The sequence below is a fragment of the Prionailurus viverrinus genome, chromosome B1 (assembly GCF_022837055.1).
Source record: "Prionailurus viverrinus isolate Anna chromosome B1, UM_Priviv_1.0, whole genome shotgun sequence".
In the NCBI taxonomy this organism is placed as follows: Eukaryota; Metazoa; Chordata; class Mammalia; order Carnivora; family Felidae; genus Prionailurus; species Prionailurus viverrinus.
The window spans coordinates 27,196,870-27,216,357 of NC_062564.1; the positions used below are offsets into that span (position 1 = coordinate 27,196,870).

At 39.5% G+C, this 19,488-nt stretch overlaps 1 protein-coding gene across 1 annotated transcript in view; it reads left to right on the plus strand.

The window, feature by feature from the left end:
• The window catches only part of TNKS (tankyrase), a 214,131-nt gene that overhangs the window by 187,335 nt on the left and 7,308 nt on the right, over positions 1 to 19,488 (plus strand). Inside the window, exons 21-26 of the mRNA XM_047855551.1 lie at positions 3,895 to 4,015; positions 5,231 to 5,328; positions 6,906 to 6,980; positions 7,841 to 7,946; positions 8,529 to 8,715; positions 11,379 to 11,535. Of these exons, the coding sequence (XP_047711507.1) occupies positions 3,895 to 4,015; positions 5,231 to 5,328; positions 6,906 to 6,980; positions 7,841 to 7,946; positions 8,529 to 8,715; positions 11,379 to 11,535 (744 nt within the window). The remainder of the gene's footprint in view (positions 1 to 3,894; positions 4,016 to 5,230; positions 5,329 to 6,905; positions 6,981 to 7,840; positions 7,947 to 8,528; positions 8,716 to 11,378; positions 11,536 to 19,488) is intronic.

The window sequence follows — 19,488 nt, forward strand, 5'->3', positions numbered from 1 at the left end:
CTGTACATTGCATCCCCATGACTTATGTATTTTATAACTGGAGGTTTGCACCTCTTAATCCCTTTCATCTGTTTGCCCAACTCCCCACCCCTACCTCCTCTGGTAACCAAGTTTCCTTCCTATGTCTGTGTGTCTGTTTTTGTTTTCTCTTTTAGATTCAACATATAAGTGAAATCATATATTTGTCTTCCTCTCTCTGACTTATTTCACTTAGCATAATACCCTCTAAGTCCATCCATGTTGTCGTGAATGAGAAGATTTCATTCTTCTTTATGGCTGAGTAATATTGTGTATAAATACACCACACCTGTATCCATTCATCTGTTAATGGACACTTGGGTTACTTCCATATCTTAGCTATTGTAAATAATGCTGCAGTGAACACAGGGGCTCATCTGTCTCTTTGAGTTGGTGTTTTTATTTTCTTTAGATAAATACCCAGAAGTAGAATTGCTGGATGATAGGGTAGTTCTATTTTTAATCTTTTGAGGATCCCCCATACTGCTTTCCACAGTGGCTGCACCAGTTTACATTCCCACCAACAGCAATTCCCTTTTCTCCACATCCTTGCCAACAGTTGTCATTTTTTTTCCTTTTGAAAGTAGCTAGTCTGACAGGTTTGATCAATTTGATTTTAATATGTGCTAGATATATAAATAACTAGTGCAAGAAACTTGTGATTTCCTAGATATAATAAAGTTATTTTTGAAGTGAGTAAAAGATAATTTTCAAAAAATCTATTTCTAATAGTATAAAAGCCCTAAATCTTGGACCAACATATCTAAAACCCATCTAACCTGTCTTATATTGGATATTTACATTTCTTTTATTGATAGGATAATCTCAGATTCACCAATTTTCAGACTTTTGGGATAATCTCTACTCCTATTCCTTTTTTTTTTTTTTTTCGTTAACCATTTCTCTTTACCAGGCCCTGTCCTCTCTTTTTGAAATTTTTCTCTGATCCCTCCCTTCCACTCCACTCCATCTTGACCTTGTTCACACAGTCCCTTTCCCTTCCAAACCCTGCAGAATGCTACCATCCTCCTCGTCAAATACAACTTTGATTGTGTTGTCTGCTGAAACGGCTCCCTAGGAGCTTTTGGATACTGTCTTGACTTGATCTAAAAAGCCCATTAAGATCTATTCCTAGCCTGCTGCTCTATCCATCCCTTCTTTTTTCCTGTGTGTATGTTATATGCTCACCCTCTTGGACTCCAATGCTGAGAATCTCCCAAATGTTCTGTATTCTCTTACTTGTTTTTTCTTTTCCGTACGCTGTTCCCTTTGTCTTAAATACCCTTCCCTTCTTCCGACTGATTAGCTCTTGCTTCTTAGCCAAGCTGTTACCTTCTAAGAACCTTTCCTGACCACCTTCTTGTTCCTTCCATCTTTTCCAGCCCTACCTACAGCCTTGATCAAGTAAGAACCTTCCATAGAGTTCCCATAGGATTCCTCCAAAACATTTACCAACCTGTACGGTATTTTAGTGTTTACTTCTCTTCTTGGTAGAGGACATAGCATGAACTTTTGTGGTACTACCTTGTTTGTTTACTTGCCCCAGTCCTTTACTACCAATTTGGGACAGTTATTTACCTTTCTGAGCTATAATGGGAAGTTTTAGAATTAAATGCTTAGTTACTTTTTAAGGAAATACCTAGCATATAGAAGGTATTCATTAAATATGTATGAATGAGTGAACAAATGAACAGTAATCTGAATTCCTTAGCTTTATCGTTTCAGGTTTTCCAGTGGCCACTGCCTGATAAGTATGGGGACGAATTGGGTATCATGTAACCCCAAGCAACTAAATGTTATTTTAGCTTTCCAGTCAGCCCTTTGAAGAAATATAGGCAAGGGAAAGACCGATACAATCCATCTCCGCTCTTGCGTGTACTGTTTTTATGACTTCTTTGGGCCTCAGTTTCCTCATGAGTACATCAGTAGTACTTCATAGGTGATTGGGAGGAGGAATTGAGCTATTTATTTTATGGATGGAGCTATATAATCAACAAATATGTTAAACATTCTCCGTTTCTTTTCTAGAACCTCATAGAGAGCACTCTATGCTTTGCTGGCCTGGTTTCTGCTTCTTCCAGATATACACAATATGTAGCTATTCAGAAAAGCTTAAGGTTTCTTTGAATTGAAGCTACCACATCGATTGAGATCCTGTTTGTACATCAACTTTATCTGAACCAAAGTTTAGAAGGAAAAACTGAGACATCAGTAATGTAGTCAACCTTGTGCATGGCTTCCAATGCGTATTAAATTACATGTAGCTAAAAATGTACAGGCTCCTATTATGGTGTGAACTATTCTGTCTCCACGATGTATATTTCAAAACTGTTGCTTTTTAAGAGCTCTGCTCAAAATTTCCTTTTGGTGATTGGAAGCGAATTGCCCGTTTTGTACAATGGAGCAATCATTTCTCAAATGGCCACTTAAGAGCAATATAGTAATTATTTCCAAAGAATGAGTGGTATATGCTTGCTGCACTGAGATCAGACTCATTATAAAATACTTCATTCTGACAATAAAAATCAGCAGAACTCCAGGCTGAATTTGTCAGGGTTTTGTTTTTTTTTTTTAATGTTATGTATAAGTAAAAAGGTAGAGAATGCTATAGATAGATAAAGCACATCTCATTTGAGTTGGGAAAACGGTGTCTCTGAAAGGATTTCTCAGTTTTTCAAGGAAAGAGAAAATTAAAGGCTGATCTTGTAAAGTAGTATCTGTACTGTCAGAGGGCCAGCTTCTTCTGAGCCAGAAGATTGCATGTTCAGCCCCCTAGAAATGTGGTTGCCCACGATTTCATCCTGTGCATTCAGAATTCTGCCACTGGGTGGCGGTAGAGTCACAGTTAACTGTTCGTCCACAGAAGGAAATGGGCGATTTTGAGTCCTGATGGTAGCCAACTAATCATCTCCATTTGCAGGGATGAAGAACCAAAAATTTAAAACCACTATTTTTTACAACAACAGAATGTTAGGCTTCAGGGACTATTCCATCTGGGAATTTAAAGAAAACTTGAAAACTATCTACTCTCTCTTTTCCAAATCAGAATTTTGTATACAGCTTCTACATAAAGTGGTCTGTACTTGAACTAAACACTTCTCATCTGAATCTCACCACTTTCTAAGGCAGCCTTTTCCGGACTTGAATATTTCTTAGCACTGGGAAGTTCTTCTTCATCTTGATATAAATCCCGCTTACCTAAAACTGCTTACTCCTTTTGCTACATTCTGTTTCATTGTGCTAATAAACCTCTCTCCCATTCCCCTACCATTCTTCTCTGCTACCTGCTGGATACTGGGACCTGGTATTTCCCTATTTTATGCTTCTGGTTGTTCTCTCTTATGTCTTAAAGAAAGCAAAAGGTGGTAGAATTAAATAATCAAAAGGAAATACAGCAGTGACCATTTTATATTTGTACAGCATTGTTTCTTCCATTTTAATTCACAGTCGGCTGGAAGCAGAGGGTTTTTCATGTGAGTAAAAAGCTGATAAAGGGCACATGGGGGCTCAGTTGGTTAAGCATCTGACTTTGGCTCAGGTCATGATCTCACGGTTCATGAGTTCAAGTCCCGTATGGGATGAGCGCAAGCCCTGCTTTGGGTGAGCCCCACTTCTCCTCCCTCCCTCTCTCTCTCTCTCTCTCTCTCTCTCTCTCCCTGCCCCTCATGGGATTCTCTTTCTCTCTGCTGTCACTCGCTTGCACCCTCTCTCTCTCAAAAAAATAAACAAAAAAAAAAAAAAAGATAAAATTATCAAGACAACTTTAAGGTTGTTTTATAAAGGAGACAAAAGAATTTGTTAATTTGGATGGATATTGTATCATTAAAGACCAATGGAAGAACTGAGGAGCAATTAATTTTGTTCCATTTTTTTTAGATTACACTAGATGTACTGGCTGATATGGGTCATGAGGAGTTGAAAGAAATAGGCATCAATGCATATGGACACCGCCATAAATTAATCAAAGGAGTAGAAAGACTCTTAGGTGGACAACAAGGTAAGCTATTCGGAAACAAAACAGTAAAATCTCAGAAGGAACAAGTAAGTTGTCAGGGCTGGCATCTGAGCTCAGGTGGTCTGAACCCAGAGCGCATGCACTCAGCTGGTGTAGCGCCTCCTGCCTGCCCCATCTTAGTTACGGACATGGCTCTCCCCCTCGCTGCTCTAGCTAGCCGTCTACTCGTTCTCTCCTCTCCCCTCTCACTTTATACCCTCAACATCTCTGGAATCTACACTTCTGTCTGCTTCCCACTGCTGTCTCATCTAGTACAGGTCACCTAATCCTGGCCACCGTCAACTGTCTCCTTGACTGTCACAACCGCCTTCCAGCTTATCTCCGACCCTCACCTTTGTCTCCCCTCCAGTACCTGCCCTGCATGTACTCAGAAGACTCTTCTCAAAATGTGTGATCAGATCACTCCATTGCTTAAGACCTTTCAGCAGAATCCTGTTGCTCTTAGGATAAAATCAGACGTTCGTAACATGGCTTTTCATAATCTGACCTTTCTCTCTGACCTCGTCCTGAACGTTTCTCCCCACTCACAGTTGTCAGCTCAGCCTTTTTCCTCCCACCGTACTTTGCTGTTACAAGCCTCCTATCTTTCCCCTTTGTCGGCCCCCATTTTTATCATTTTTCTATTTGTTGAAAGTGCTTTTACAATAGGAAAGTAAAGGGAGAAAAGGGAAAAACTTGAATTAGCCACTCTGCAGCCAATAAAATTGCAAGAGCAACATGAAACTGTTAGCAGGTTTTGAACTTAAGTCTCGCTCATTTATCTGCATTAAATTAAGCATGATGAAATGAACAAGAATAATGTATTTTAAACTGATTATAAGTGACCATCTCAAGCCATCTCACAGAGTTATTACAGGATAATTCGTACATTTTAGACCTGACTAGATTGTGATCACAGTGTGTTTCTCTTTTGTATCAGAGATAGCTTCATGTGTGTTTATGAATGAATTCAGTTCAACAAAAAATTGTTGAGCCCTGGCTGGAGAACTCTGTAAGAACAGATAAAGTTGATCCCCAAACACATCTCCATTACTGCTCTTGTCTTTGGATGTACTGTTCAATATAACCTTATATATTAGGTTTGAATTGCAAATAATTGAGACTTGTTCCAAAATGTCAATTATTTATGACAGAGTTTTCCCTAAAATTGAGGCCGAGGAGTGTGGACTTTAACGTATTCATTTTTCTTTCCTACAGGCACCAACCCTTATCTGACTTTTCACTGTGTTAATCAGGGAACTATTTTGCTGGATCTTGCTCCAGAGGATAAGGAATATCAGTCAGTAGAAGAAGAGGTAGTGTACATCAAAATTTTTCATTCTCTTCCTGAAATCTGTGGTTAAGCCTGTTTTTCCAGTAGAGCTAAGTTGGTCTTATAGTGATTTATGATCACTCACCTATTTTCCTGTCTCCCTTAGCCATTATGGTGACATATTGCCCAATTCAGCTAGGACTCGGGATTAGGACTATGCCACAGTGTTTGCACATCTTAATAAGCCTAGGGTTTCCAGTAGGGGGGCCAGAGGTGTCTTTTCATCCTAGAGGCTTTCCTGAAGCTATACAAGAGCCCTACCAGAACTGTTTTCTTCCAGTGTTAAAATGCTACCTAAGAATGATAGGGAGTGAGAATCTTGCCTCACGAATAGCAAAGATCCTCTTGTTTTCACTTTCATGCAAAGTTATAAAATGAGATTATAAAACAGTACACCTAATGTTCGTGTGTGCTTATGAAATCTGCCTCATACCTCGAGTCACCTTTTATCTCTTCGGTCACTGTGTGAAAGCAGCGTGGTGAGGCTGATGGATGCCCCTCTTGCTTGACAGATGCCATAGAGATTCCCCCTCTACCGCTGGCTCATGCCTCATTTCTTACACCTAATAAACACAGTGCCAGTGGTATTGTCACAGTAAAGAAGCTGCCTAACCAATTCCGTTATTTTGCAGAGGAAGGCATGCCTTCGTATTTGTCTCTGTTTGTTTTCTGCCTTTTAATCAGTGCTCACATTATTCTCATCCCAGGAAGTTCAGGACCATTATTACCTCAGGGTGGTCTTTCAGCTCATGCCTGGCCAGTCTGTCAGGAGAGCATCAGATCTTCTAGCAGCTCAGCGCCTGATCCTTCTTTTACTGGTCGCAAATTTGCATCATACTGTCAGAAATGTGACGAATACCTTCACAGATAGAGCAGTGAGATGGAGAATTAACTCTTTGGAGTCAATTCTGTGAGGAACTTGGGTCTTCCAAACATGTTACTTTTCCATCATTCTTTTGAATTTGGAGCGTGGGAGAAGAGCAAGGACTGCGCGGAAGAAGGTTACTCCCCCCGGGCAGACGTCATCCAGCTTCGCCCAGTCTGTCTGTGCAGATGCACTTTGAGATCCCAGATTAAAGAGAGAATATGGGGTATCTCACCTAGGGAACAAAAACTTACTAATTTTTAAAAATCACATTTGTTTGATGAGTTTAATGAGTATTCATCGAATGTGAGGAGTTGAAGTTTGACTTCACCCCGGTGTGGCTTCTCCTCAGTACCATAAAATAGCAATGGAGATGGCTTAGTGTGATGTTTTATTTCTGTGTTTCCCCACAGTGCTGACAGGAAAAGCTTTTAAAGCTTTTTTTTTTTTTATTAGGAAAAAAGAAAATGTAGAGGTTTAATATTTATATTTCTGACTTATTTTCTCATCAGAAATACTCATCCACTAGACTTTGTTGAACAATTTACAGTGAACTCCCATTTATTTCTTAGTGCTGAGTCTGAGAGTCATCAGTAAAACAATATAACAGAAGGTGAATGTTGAAAACGACAGAGGAATGTCTTTAGAATTAGATACTGGCATCTTTTCAGAAGTTATTTTATTTTGTTCTATAGATGCAAAGTACGATTCGAGAACACAGAGATGGTGGTAATGCTGGTGGCATCTTCAACAGATACAATGTCATTCGAGTAAGTTTTTAAAATTTCAGGGTGAAAATTAGATTGCAAGGTGTGCCTGAAATCAAATATAGAAAATGACAAATTTTTTCTAAGCTTCCTGCTTTTAAACTGCCAAGATAATCGGGTCATCTGTTGCCTGACAGTCAGGTGTTACCTTCCTCTGACCCCTCAAGACCATACTTCGCTAGAAACAGAGACTGGGTGGAAAGAGGAAAGCTGCAGACTGGAGTCTAGATCTGCTGCCGTTGCTGGTACAGAGGCAGTGAGGAGACCTGGCCCACCCACATATTTAGACTGTAGCTGACAGTGATTTTTATCACCACCTCAGAGCCGTGTCCAGAGCCCGGATTTTCAGTCTGAGTCAGCGATTGTATCAGAATGCATATATCTCTTCGTCTCAGTATCTCAATCAGTAATATAGGATAGATGTGCTTTTTTCAAGGGAGCATCCTAAAGACGAGTAGAATCTGTTGAGCGCGGGCTTATCCCTTTTGAGTTACACCAGCGCACGTCAGAATTCCCTGGAAAGATTTTCGAAGAAGGTAGATGTGCAGGCCCCTATATCCTAAAACTCGGCAAGCCTGGGCGGAGTCTAGGAATAACTCTGTTTTTTCTTTAATTCTTTGGGTGATTTTGAGGCACAGCCAGGTCTAGTGCAGAGTAACAAAAGCCAGAGCTGAAAATTATGTCACTAAAAGCCAGAGTGTTAACTTAGTCATGCTACCTGGCAACTTTATCATTTTCAGGTAATGTTTTCAGCAAACAAAACTTGAACCTTCCTAAAAGAAAACATACTTTTCATTTTAAATTATAAACTGCCACTTGACATTCTTTGCACTCATTTGCTTCTTTCTTCCTCATCCTTAAAGATTCAAAAAGTTGTCAACAAGAAGTTGAGGGAACGATTCTGTCACAGACAAAAGGAAGTGTCTGAGGAGAATCACAACCATCACAATGAGCGCATGCTATTTCACGGTGAGCGTCAGGCCCGCCATTATCTCTCTGGGCTTTTTTGCGAATTCTGATGTCATCGACCGTATCAGTGTTGTTAAAAATGGCTGGTTTTGAGTTTTTGTTTTAATTCTGCGTTACCAGTTTTGTAATGCATTGCGTGTTAGTACGGGCTTTCCAAGGCATGAAGAGTGAAAATCACTTCACGGAAATTGTTTTAGAACTCATATTGCAAGTTGAGCCATCTAGATGATGAAATATTTTTATTATAGTTTAGCATCATTGCTTCAGCTTATCTGATTATCTGTTTTTGTGTAAAGTAAGGTTGTGTGTAAAATCTATATTTTTAAAGCCGCATTGTACTTTGGTATCTAAAATCTCCTGCCATCTGCAGAATCCATATTACATCCTTGCTTGGTGAACACCGTAGGTCCCTGCTAAGATTCTAGTACAAGATAATAATTTATGTAAGGTAGACCATCTTACAACTTCATTTGTGCATCACTAATTACTTAATATTAACGTGCCAAGTGCAAAATAGTTTGCAGCTAATTGAGACTCCAGACAGGTACTAAAAAACTGATCTTTCTGTGTTTGTATTTTTAGGTTCTCCTTTCATTAATGCCATTATTCATAAAGGGTTTGATGAGCGACATGCATACATAGGAGGAATGTTTGGTGCCGGGATTTATTTTGCTGAAAACTCCTCCAAAAGCAACCAGTATGTTTATGGAATTGGCGGAGGAACAGGCTGTCCCACGCACAAAGATCGCTCGTGTTATATATGTCACAGGTGAGCACCTTGGGTCTCGTATAGTGGTTGCTATCCTCAGGTCACGAACCGGATTAGTTTCTCAGGCTCTGCTGAAGTCACAGGTTATCCTCAGTGTTGATAATGGATCACACGGATTCGGGGTTGGATGGGAATAGCTGATCAGCCTGTGTCCTAAGAAGAGAAACGACAGCACAGCTAACAGCGGGGCTGGGAAAAACCAGGTATCTGCCAACCAGTCATAGGTTATGATGAAGCTCCCTCCAGCTGGACTTGCTCCCTGAGCGTCACTTGCTGAGGTTCAGATTCAGAACAAGAAAAGGTTGAGAATTTTATCTGTCGAATAACCTTGAGCATTAGACACATTTGAACTAAGACACAACTTCTATAAACAAGTTGAATCTTCAATTTCCTTCTGATGTTGCTAGCAGTGTTTAAGGCAGGATATATAGTCAGCCTTGAGAAGTCTAATTGCAGAATATTAACTTTGGATTTAATAGTAAACAAACGAATATTAGCCTTTTAAATAGAATTTTAAAACTCAAATTCAAGAGAATAATAGTACACTGTCTCTGAAGTCAGTGAAAAAAATGCCATTCTCTTCCCTGCCATTGGAAAAAATACAAACAAATTATACATCACAGAGATTGCCGTTGATTGCATTTTTCTTTAACCAGATGGAAAGCCAGGTTAGTTAGAGATCTTGTAATTCAGAGGAAAGCTCAAAAAGACCCAGATAGCCTTGAAATACATAGAGTTTTTGACTTTAAAACTTCCTGCCCTCCATTACTTTATGAAAAAATTATAGCCGTCAGCAGTTCTAGGATGGATCCGGTATGTCCAGAAAAAAAACGGTCTTTCTATTAAAGCCGCCATGGTTAATAATACACAAAAATTCCCAGGGATACGTAACATGCAAAAACTCTCTGCTGCTGCAAACCTATCCTAAATAAACAATAAAAATGAGCCTAGATGAGCAGTTGCCCATGACAACTAGACACATAGGTTTATGTCTTAGCCAGGATTTCCTAGAAAACAGAGCCTGAAGCAAAAGCTGATGTACTAACGCTTTCTTGGCAAGTGCGATACCAGGGAGGCAGGAACGAGGGCACACGAGGAAGTGAGGTGGAGAAGGAGGCAGAGCAAAGACCGTGAGATGATGCGTCCGTGAGTTGGCCTGTTTCATAACGAGCAGGTGGTCACTGAGTCCGCGAGACGTCGTCAGAGAGGCTGTGTGAACTCCTGCATCTCAGAATAGGACATCATGGGAGGATACAGAGGAATTTGTCTGCTGGCCCTTGTCTGGCACTGTCACTAGTTGCCCCACGGGACATCGGTATCCCCGTGTCTGGGGCTGTTGCGTCTGCAGAATGCAGCAGAACACGCAAAGCTGGCGAGTGAGCAAGCAGAAGCCAGTACCCTCCACCTGTCCGTCTGCAGCCCACCGCTTCGTGGGCCGGTCCTGCGTTTTCTCCTGCCTCCACAGCTCTGGGGCAGGAAGCAGAAGCCAGGAGGTGGGGGCCTGTCAGGTCAAGCTCTGCGTGACCTAAGGACTGAGAATAGCCATGGCAGTGGGCGGGCAAGGTCCAGTGACCCCCAAGTGCCGCCATAATGTGAAATGGGGCTCAAACATCTCCCTCTAATACAGAGCCAAACCTTTTCCTCTGGGACCTGCGGGAGATGCAGCCGGTACTGAGCCAGCACCCCACAGGGTCATCAGTAACATCATGCTGAAAAAGCAAACCCAGGCAGGACCCAGTTAGACTGGGTCTGGCACAGTTTGGGCTCAAAATGATATCTCTGGTTGGTTATAATGCAGAGATCATACTGTGTAACTAAAAACAAACCATTTGACTGAATACTGTTTTACACATTTAACAGTGTGACCAATCTCACTGACTGAAGTGTTGATAGTGTATATTAAAGGTTCGCAAACGTTTATTTTAAAGGGCCATGTAATAAGTACTTTCGGCTTCCCGGGCCATATGATCCCTGTCACAGTGACTCCCCTCTGCCCTTGTAGTGCAAAAGCAGCCACAGATGACATGTAAATAAATGTGCGGCTGTGTTCCAATAAAACTTTATTTACAAAAACACGTGGCCGACTAGATTTAGCCCATAGGCCGTAGCGTCTCAACCCCTAGTTTATATAGTACACCTTCTTCCCAGTCAACCTTTCGTGTTCTCTGTAATATTTAACATCTACCCCAATTGGTGTTTCTCCCAAGTAGGAGGATTCCTAGCCGTACATTTAAGCTAAGTAGTTTTGTATATGATCCACTTTTATTATTATTTATTTCATCCTTGTTTTTACTTCTTCATAATGAGTAAACCCAGTCTTAATTTCAGATGCATCTGCCCTCTGTTTATTTGCTTCAGTTTCCTCCTTTTCATCCTCTTAGAACTCAGTTTTTGCTAGTATTTCTCTTGTCCCGCTAGTCAAAACTCACCAGGGATTTGCTGTCATTGGTTGTGTAACTAACTATTGAGCCTGCTGACTGTTTATAGTAAATCAGTTATCACCTCCCATCCCATTCCTACTTATATTTGAAAGTGACATTTTAAACTAGCTTGCCTTGTGTGAAATAGTTTTTATAAAATCAACAAATATAACAATTTTATCACTCTAAGATTGAGTGCCTCCTTCAAAGCATCACTTTCCTTTCTTTACTTTTCTTCTTTAGACAAATGCTTTTCTGTAGAGTGACCCTTGGCAAATCCTTTCTGCAATTCAGCACCATGAAAATGGCTCATGCCCCTCCAGGACATCACTCGGTGATCGGGAGACCAAGTGTGAACGGGCTGGCATATGCTGAATATGTCATCTACAGAGGTGAACAGGTATGGTATTCGTTAGATAAGCATAACTGAGTCGCTAAAATGTCGGTGCGAGGAGAGCTAAGACCAGCTTCTGTTTAGAGAATTTTCCTTTTTTTAAAAAAAAAAATATTGTATTTATTTTAGAATTTTTACTACTTTTTTTTTAATTTGGGAGTGGGAGCGGACAGAGAAAGAGGGAGAGAGAGAGAATTCCAAACAAGCCTCACACTCACGCTCAGCGCAGAGCACTACACGGGGCTCGATCCCACCACCATGAGATCGTGACTCGAGCTGAAGCCAAGAGTCAGACGCTTAACCGACTGAGTCACCCAGGTGCCCCTAAAGAATTTTCCTGATGGATGTCCTTGCCATAGGCTGGTCACATGAGTTGAATCTCTATATTTCTGATCATGGCACTTAACATAGAACAATAGTTTTGTGAGTTGTAAAGCTACATTAAATTCTGCCGACTGCCCAAGGCTCCAAAGTAAAATTGTCAACAAAGCAGGAAAACTTCCTGTCATTTTTCAACCAAGTCCCTAACTCTCACAGTACTACTAAATGCCTACCGATTTGTCTAAAAACAAAGATCAGTTTGTCTGAACTTCATTGAATTCCAAATGGATACCTTAACTACTCTGATGGAGAAGAGGAAAAACAAAATGGAGAAAGGAGAAATTAAGTACAAGTAACATATGAGAACAGTATTATATGCCATCAGTCGTGGGCCACAAATCCTGAACTCCATTTAGTAGACATGTTGATGGTGGGGATATGGGCAAAGCGATGAAATGCCTTTAGGTGCATTGTAGGATTGAACAAATGAGTAAATGTGTTGATGTTTGATTTGGGACCTGGGATTCTCATGGTAGACGAAGGGACATAAAAAATGCAAAGATGGACTGAAATTGGAGGTATCGATAGGAACTCATTGTTTCTAATGTATGTATGTGCACTGGTAAATCCATGTTATGTGTAGGTATGTGGGTAAGAGTATATGTAAGCGTATGTATGTATATGAGCATATATTCACATATATTTCTTAGCACTGTCTGCTAAAAACAAGAAAACCCCAATAGCGGTGAACATACTCAGACCTAGACCTTGGTTGGTCTCTAATACCATTCCCCACTGAAAGGAACCCGGCGTCTCTGGAGAAGCAGCTAATTCCAGGGCTGAAGCAGAATAGGAACAAGTGAGCCTGGACCATCCTGTTATGCCAGAAAGGAATGAAGTGGTGAGGGCATGTCACAAGGACACAGGGCCAGCATGAAGGGGCTCCCACTGGCCAAATCTGGAACAGTTGGAATACCAAAATAAGTACAGTAATAAATTTTAAGCCACTGGGAAAAATAGGAATTCATGACTCTATACTGATAACAAATAGGTAAGTAAATAAATGAAGGGGCAAAGAAGGTTATGCTTACAGTAGAAAGCCAAGGGCAGATGAGGACATGTGGAGGGAGGATTTGAAAAGTCATCATCTTGAGACCACTGTGGCAAGAATCATAAGTGGATGCTAAATCTAGGAGATAATTTTGATAAGAAAAATGATATTTGCATGGTGTTCTCATTAACTACAAAGGAGAAGCAAACAGTAATGATACATTGGAGAAAGGGGGCCAACACCTTGACCAGATGGTCGAAATTAACATCACTAATGAGGGACAGACAGAAATAGAGTGGGCCTCCAGATATATTCTGAGAAGGGCACATCCTCTATGCAGTATTCTAGCCAAGAATGCATAACCCTGGTCTAATCAAAATGAGGAATGTTCTAGTAAAAAAAATATGGGAATGGAGCACCTGGGTGGCTCTTTCAGTTAACTGTCCAACTCTTGATTTTGGCTCACATCATGATCTCGCAGTATGGTAGACTGAGCCCCACATTAGGCTCTGTGTGCTGATAGCACGCAGCCTGCTTGGGATTCTCTCCCTCTGTCTATGCCCCGCCCCTGCTCATGGTGTGTGCTCTCTGTCTCAAAATAAAGAAATAAAGTTTCCATTAAAATGTGGGAAGATTAGATTCTTTAGAAATGTAAATATGATAAAAGAGAAAGGCTTTAGAAACTTTCCAGATTAGGGGGGCTTGGGTGGCTCAGTCAGTTAAAGGTTCAACTTTGACTCAGGTCATGATCTCACAATTCGTAGGTTCAAGCCCCCCTGTCGGGCTCTGTGCTGACAGCTCAGAGCCTGGAGCCTGCTTCGGATTCTGTGTCTCCCTCTCTCTCTGCTCCTCCCCTGCTCACGCTCTGTCTCTCTCTCCTTCTCTCAAAAATAAATAAACACTTAAAAAAAATTTTTTTTAATAAAAAAAAAAACTTTCCAGATTAAATGAAACCCAAGAGATAGGACAACTAACGTAAGGTCTTTCCCCCAAGTTGGACCTGGTATTGGAAGAGAAACAGCATCATTAAATCCACTGATGGGGTGCCTAGATGGCTCAGTTGGTTCAGCATGTGACTCTTGATCTCTCGGCTCAGGTCAGGATCTCACGGTTCTTGAGTTTGAGCCCTGTGTTGGTCTCTGCATTGATGGTGCAGAGCCTGCTTGGGATTCTCTCTCCCCCTCCCTCTCTCTCTCGGCCCCTCCCCCACTCTATCACACTCTCTCAAAAATAAATTAAACTTTTTAAAAAATTTAACCAAGACCATTGGAATATGAAGGATAGGTATTAAAGTATTAGCATAAAATTATACTGTTGATCCTGTGCTTATGTAAGAGAGTATCCCTATTCTTAGGAAATAAATACTGGCATATTTAGGGGTAAAGAACTATGATGATATATAGAACTTACTCTCAAATGGTTCAAAGAAAATATGGGTGTGTGTGTGTCTGTCTCCCTAGTACCTCCCTAGAGGTTGGGGAGAGTGTACATGAGAATGTACATGACAAGGCAAAGGGGTAAATAAAAGCTTATTTTATGGATATGGGTAATGGGTGTACAGGTGTTTTGGTGACATTTTAATTTTTTCAATTTAATGTGTAAGTTTGCATTTGTTTCCAAATAAAAAGTTTAAAAACTGCCAAAGAACAAATTTGTCAAAATTTTCTGTGTAAATCAGAGAGAAAATACTTTCACTTTGATCCAGTAATTCTACTTCTAGAAATTTGTATTCAATATAATCAATGATGACCACCACCAAAAAAACACAAGCCCACAAAACCATATAAGGATGTTCATCACTGTCTTGATTACCGTAATGAAAAATTTAAATTGCCTAAATATTCAACAAGGAGAATGATTAAATAGGTGTTAGTATATTTATATGCCTGTGAGTTTAAAAAAATACATTTACGTGATTTATGTTAAATGGAGTCAACCCCAAAACTTAAGGGTATTGAGATTATGGGTGATTTCAGTGGTCTTCACCATACACTTTTCAAGAAAGTTACCTATGGTAAGAATAATGTATTTCATATTTGGGTGTAAAGAAATAATAAGGGCTACTTCAAAAATAATAGGTTTACATTTCTGATATTTGCTGATCAATCATCATTTCCTGAGTAATTTGGCTTGATAACTTGTTTACAATCTGTTGCTAAGAGAATTTTAGAGAATGATGTAGTCCAAGTCTATTTGAAAGAAAAAAGTCCTTTCAACAATGAAACGCAGGTAATAGTTGTTTTATTTCAAGGCATACTTGCCCGCATGGATATTGTTAAGTGTATTGTCTAGTAATTGAGTCATTTTCCGTTTCCATTTTGGCATTTCTCCTAAAGTTTGGGTGAAGTTTTCCGTTGGCAACTTTATTTCATTTCTCTTTGTTATACCTTAAATCATCCTTCACCCTTAGTACTAACACTTTCAAGAACACACAAATGTTTTATTCAGAGGGTTGATTTAAGGAGTATCATTCATCATTGGTGAGATTGTTTCTTTCTTTAGAATTGAAAAGATATGTTCAAAATTATGCTTGGAAGAAAAGTGGTTCTGATTTTAGTATATGGCTGGACTCAAAATGTCAGGAGTATTTTTGTATGTTGTACTTTAAGCATCACATTAAATTAGACATAAAGGAGAGGTATTCTCTGGCCATTGGTTGCTACAGAGATTTAGCCTTTATTTTACTGAAATGACACGAACAATGTAGTTATTTAACCTGGAAAGTAGAAAATTGTACAATAATTTATAGCATGATTTTCAAATATATAAGGTTATTCAAGAGACCATGATTCTTCTTCATCCCTGTGAAGAATAAACTGAAAGCATTGGAGTTTAGATAACAGTAGGGATCTGGGTTAAGGAATGGTTCCTGAAAGTCAGTTAGGACTTCCTGGAAGTCAGTTCCTGAAAGTCAGTTACCAAAGTGGTTGTTGAATTTTTTCTTAAAGGAACTTAAAAAAAAAAAAAAAAAAGACATTCCACGCTTTTATAACCAGCATGGATATAAAGTGACTTGACAGGAAGTAACACTCGGTGGTTGATCCTGCGCCCTTCTGCTCCTGCGGTTAAATAATTCCCTTGTCTTAAATCCCTCTGGACTTGAATGTCTGTAATCAGCCTGTACACACAAACAGTGCGGTAGCCTAACCACTAGGAACCAGGGCCCTTAATCATTCATATCACTGGAGTCTTAGAATCTGCCTGACTAAAATTTACATGTGAGAGGGATCTCCTTAAATAGTGCACCACCAAAATGTAAACACTAGCATTACCAACTCCTTTGCTTCAGCAGCTTTTCTGCAAGCAAAACGAATGTGTCACACAAGGTATGGTAGATACTAAATTTCACTGGGACAAAAAGAAGTAGGAGTGTGCTTCACACTCATTTTTGACACTGGGCACATGCCAGTGTGGGTTGTTTTTGAATCCTTCTTTTTCTGGGTCTGACTTACCTTCCCAAGCAAGACTGGAAGCTTCTTGACAGCAAAGGACCTTATCTCACCGCAGAGTACTTTATACATAGAGATGCTCAATACATGTATATTGGTGGTGAATAAATACTTTTCTTGACCATTTAACCATCTAGTTGGCTGGGCAGTTTGTCCATTTCTCCAGCAGTATTTGAGCTTTCCTAGAGTTTTTCGATTCCTAGAGTTTTATTCAAACTCTAGAATTAGGAGACTAGCTGACCTAGCCTGTTTTAGTAACTAGTTGACTAAAATACCATTTCAAGAATTAAGCAGTGGTCAAATCATAATCAAATAAGACTACAAACTTTTTAGTTATTGAAGCTTCAGATTGGAAAGTCAGGAGAGATGAAGATTGTTAATTGTGTTATTCCAACTAGAGGTACTAAGAAGATAGAAACCATTGCTGTTTTTACATCAAATCAGAGCAGACTAGAATTTTGGGAAACATATTATGAGTGATAGTGTTTCCTTACACATGTACACAGTTATAACTTTTAAAGACACATTTACATTTTTTATTCTTTTTATTCTTGCTGAGACCCCCTCAGGAGGGGTCTTTTTTTAAGTGTTTATCCTAATGTCTTTAATAAATCATGATAATAATGTTAATAGTGACAATTTACACATACCAAATTCTTAGTCGGCCAAACCTATTCTAAGATCTTCGCATTTAATGCTTACAAAAATCTTAGTATTATTACCGTTCCCCTGTATAGATGAGGAAAGTGGAGGCAAAGACCTGTAACAGTTTCTGCCTCCTAAAAATCAGATGTGAAATTAGAAATAATCCAGTCAGTCAATCGCATGTTTATTTCTGCATTTTAAATATTCAACAGTGCAGGTTTTTTTCTGGTTTATCCACTGTATTCTCTATGCTGCACTTTTCACCCCCACAACTTACTTAAATAACTAGAATTTTGTACCTCTTAATGCCTGTCACCTGTTTCTCCCATCCCCTCACCTCCTTCCCATCTGGCAACCACCAATTTGTTCTCTGCATTTGTGAGGCTGGGTTGGTTTGTTTGTTCATTCGTTTGTTTGTTTCAGGGTTTTTGTTTAAGTTTTTATCTAAATGTCTATTAACATAGAGTATAATATTAGTTTCAGGTGTACAGTATAGTGACTCAGCATTTCCATACAACACCCAGTACTCATCACGACAAGTGCTCTCCTTAATCCCCGTCACCTATTTCGCCCATCCCCCCACCACTGCCCCTCTGTAACCATCAGTTCTCTATAGTTAAGGGTCTGTTTCTTGGTTTGCCTCTCTTTTTTTCCCTTTGCTCATTCGTTTGGTTTCTTAAGTTCCACATACGAGTGAAATCCTATGGTATCTGTCTTTCTCTGACTGACTTATTTCATTTTAGCATTATGCTCTCAAGTCCCATCCATGTCGTTGCAAATGGCAAGCTTTCATTCTTTTTTATGGCCGAGTAACATTCCATCGTGTATGCATACACCACTTCTTGTTTATCCGTTCATCAGCCAGTAGACACTTGGGCTGTTTCCCTATCTTGGCTATTGTAAATAATACTGTTGTAAACATAGGGGTGCATATATCCCTTTGAATTACTGTTTTGTGTTCTTTGGATAAATGCCCAGTAGTGTGATTGCTAGATCATAGCATAGTACTTTTTTAAATTTTTTGAGGAACCTCCATACTGTCTTCCACAGTGGCTGCACCAGTTTGCATTTCCACCAACAGTGCATGACGGTTCCTTTTTCTCCACAGCCTCGCCAACACTGTTGTTTCTTATGTTCTTGATCCTAGCCATTCTGACAGGTACAAGGTGATATCTCATTATAGTTTTTATTTGCATTTCCCTGATGATAAGTGATAATGAACATCTTTTCACATGTCTGTTGGCCATCTGGATGTCTCTTCTTTGGACAAATGTCCGTTCATGTCTTTTGCCTATTTTTTAAATTGGATTATTTGGTTTTTGGGTGTTGAGTTGCATGTTTTTTATGTATTTTGAATACTGACCCTTTATCAGCTATGTCATTTGCAAATATCTTCTCCCATTCCATAGGTTGCCTTTTGGTTTATTGATTGTTTCTTCACTGTGCAGAAACTTCTTAGTCCCAGCAGTTAATTTTGCCTTTGTTTCCCTTGCCTCAGGGGACATATCTAGAAAAAAATTGCTATGGCCAATGTCAGAAAAATTATTGCCTGTGCTCCCTTCTAAGATTTTTATGATTTCAGGTCTCACATTTAGGTCATTAATCCATTTTGAATTTTATTTTTGTGTATGGTATAAGAAAGTGGTTCAGTTTCATTTTTTTGCATGTTACTGTCTAGTTTTCCCAATACTGTTTACTGAAGAGACTACCTTTTTCCCATTGGATATTCTTTCCTGCTTTGTTGAAGATTAATTGACCATATAATTGTGGCTTTATTTCTGGGTTTTCTGTTCTGTTCCACTGATCGGTATGTCTGGTTTTGTGCTGGTAGCATAGTGTTTTGGTTACTACAGCTTTGTAATATAGCTTGAAGTCTGTGATGCCTCCAGCTTTGCTTTGCTTTTTCAAGATTGCTTTGACTATTCAGGGTCTTTTGTGGTTCCATACAAATGCTAGGATTGTTTGTTCTAGTTCTGTGAAAAGTGTTGGTGATATTTTGATAGGGATTGCATTAAATGTGTAGATTGCTTTGGGGTAGGATAGACATTTTAACAATATTTGTTCTTCCTGTCCATGAGCAGGGAATGTCTTTCCATTTCTTTTTGTCTTCAGTTTCTTTTACCAGCATTTCATAGATTTCAGAATACAGGTCTTTCACCTCTTTGGTTACAAGCTGGATTCCTAGGGATCTTATTATTTTTGGTGCAATTATAAATGGGACTGTTTTCTTAATTTCTCTTTCTGCTGCTTCATTATTGGAGTATAGAAATGCAACAGATTTCTGTACATTGATTTTATATCCTGCAACTTTACTGAATTCATTTATCAATTCTAGCAGTTTGGGGTGGAGTCTTTAGGGTTTTCTAAATATAGATTAGTATAGAATGTAGCATAATAATGTCATCTGCAAATAGTGGAAGTTTTACTTGTTCATTGCCAATTAGATGCCTCTGATTTCTTTGTGTTGTCTGATTGCTGTGGCTAGGACTTCCA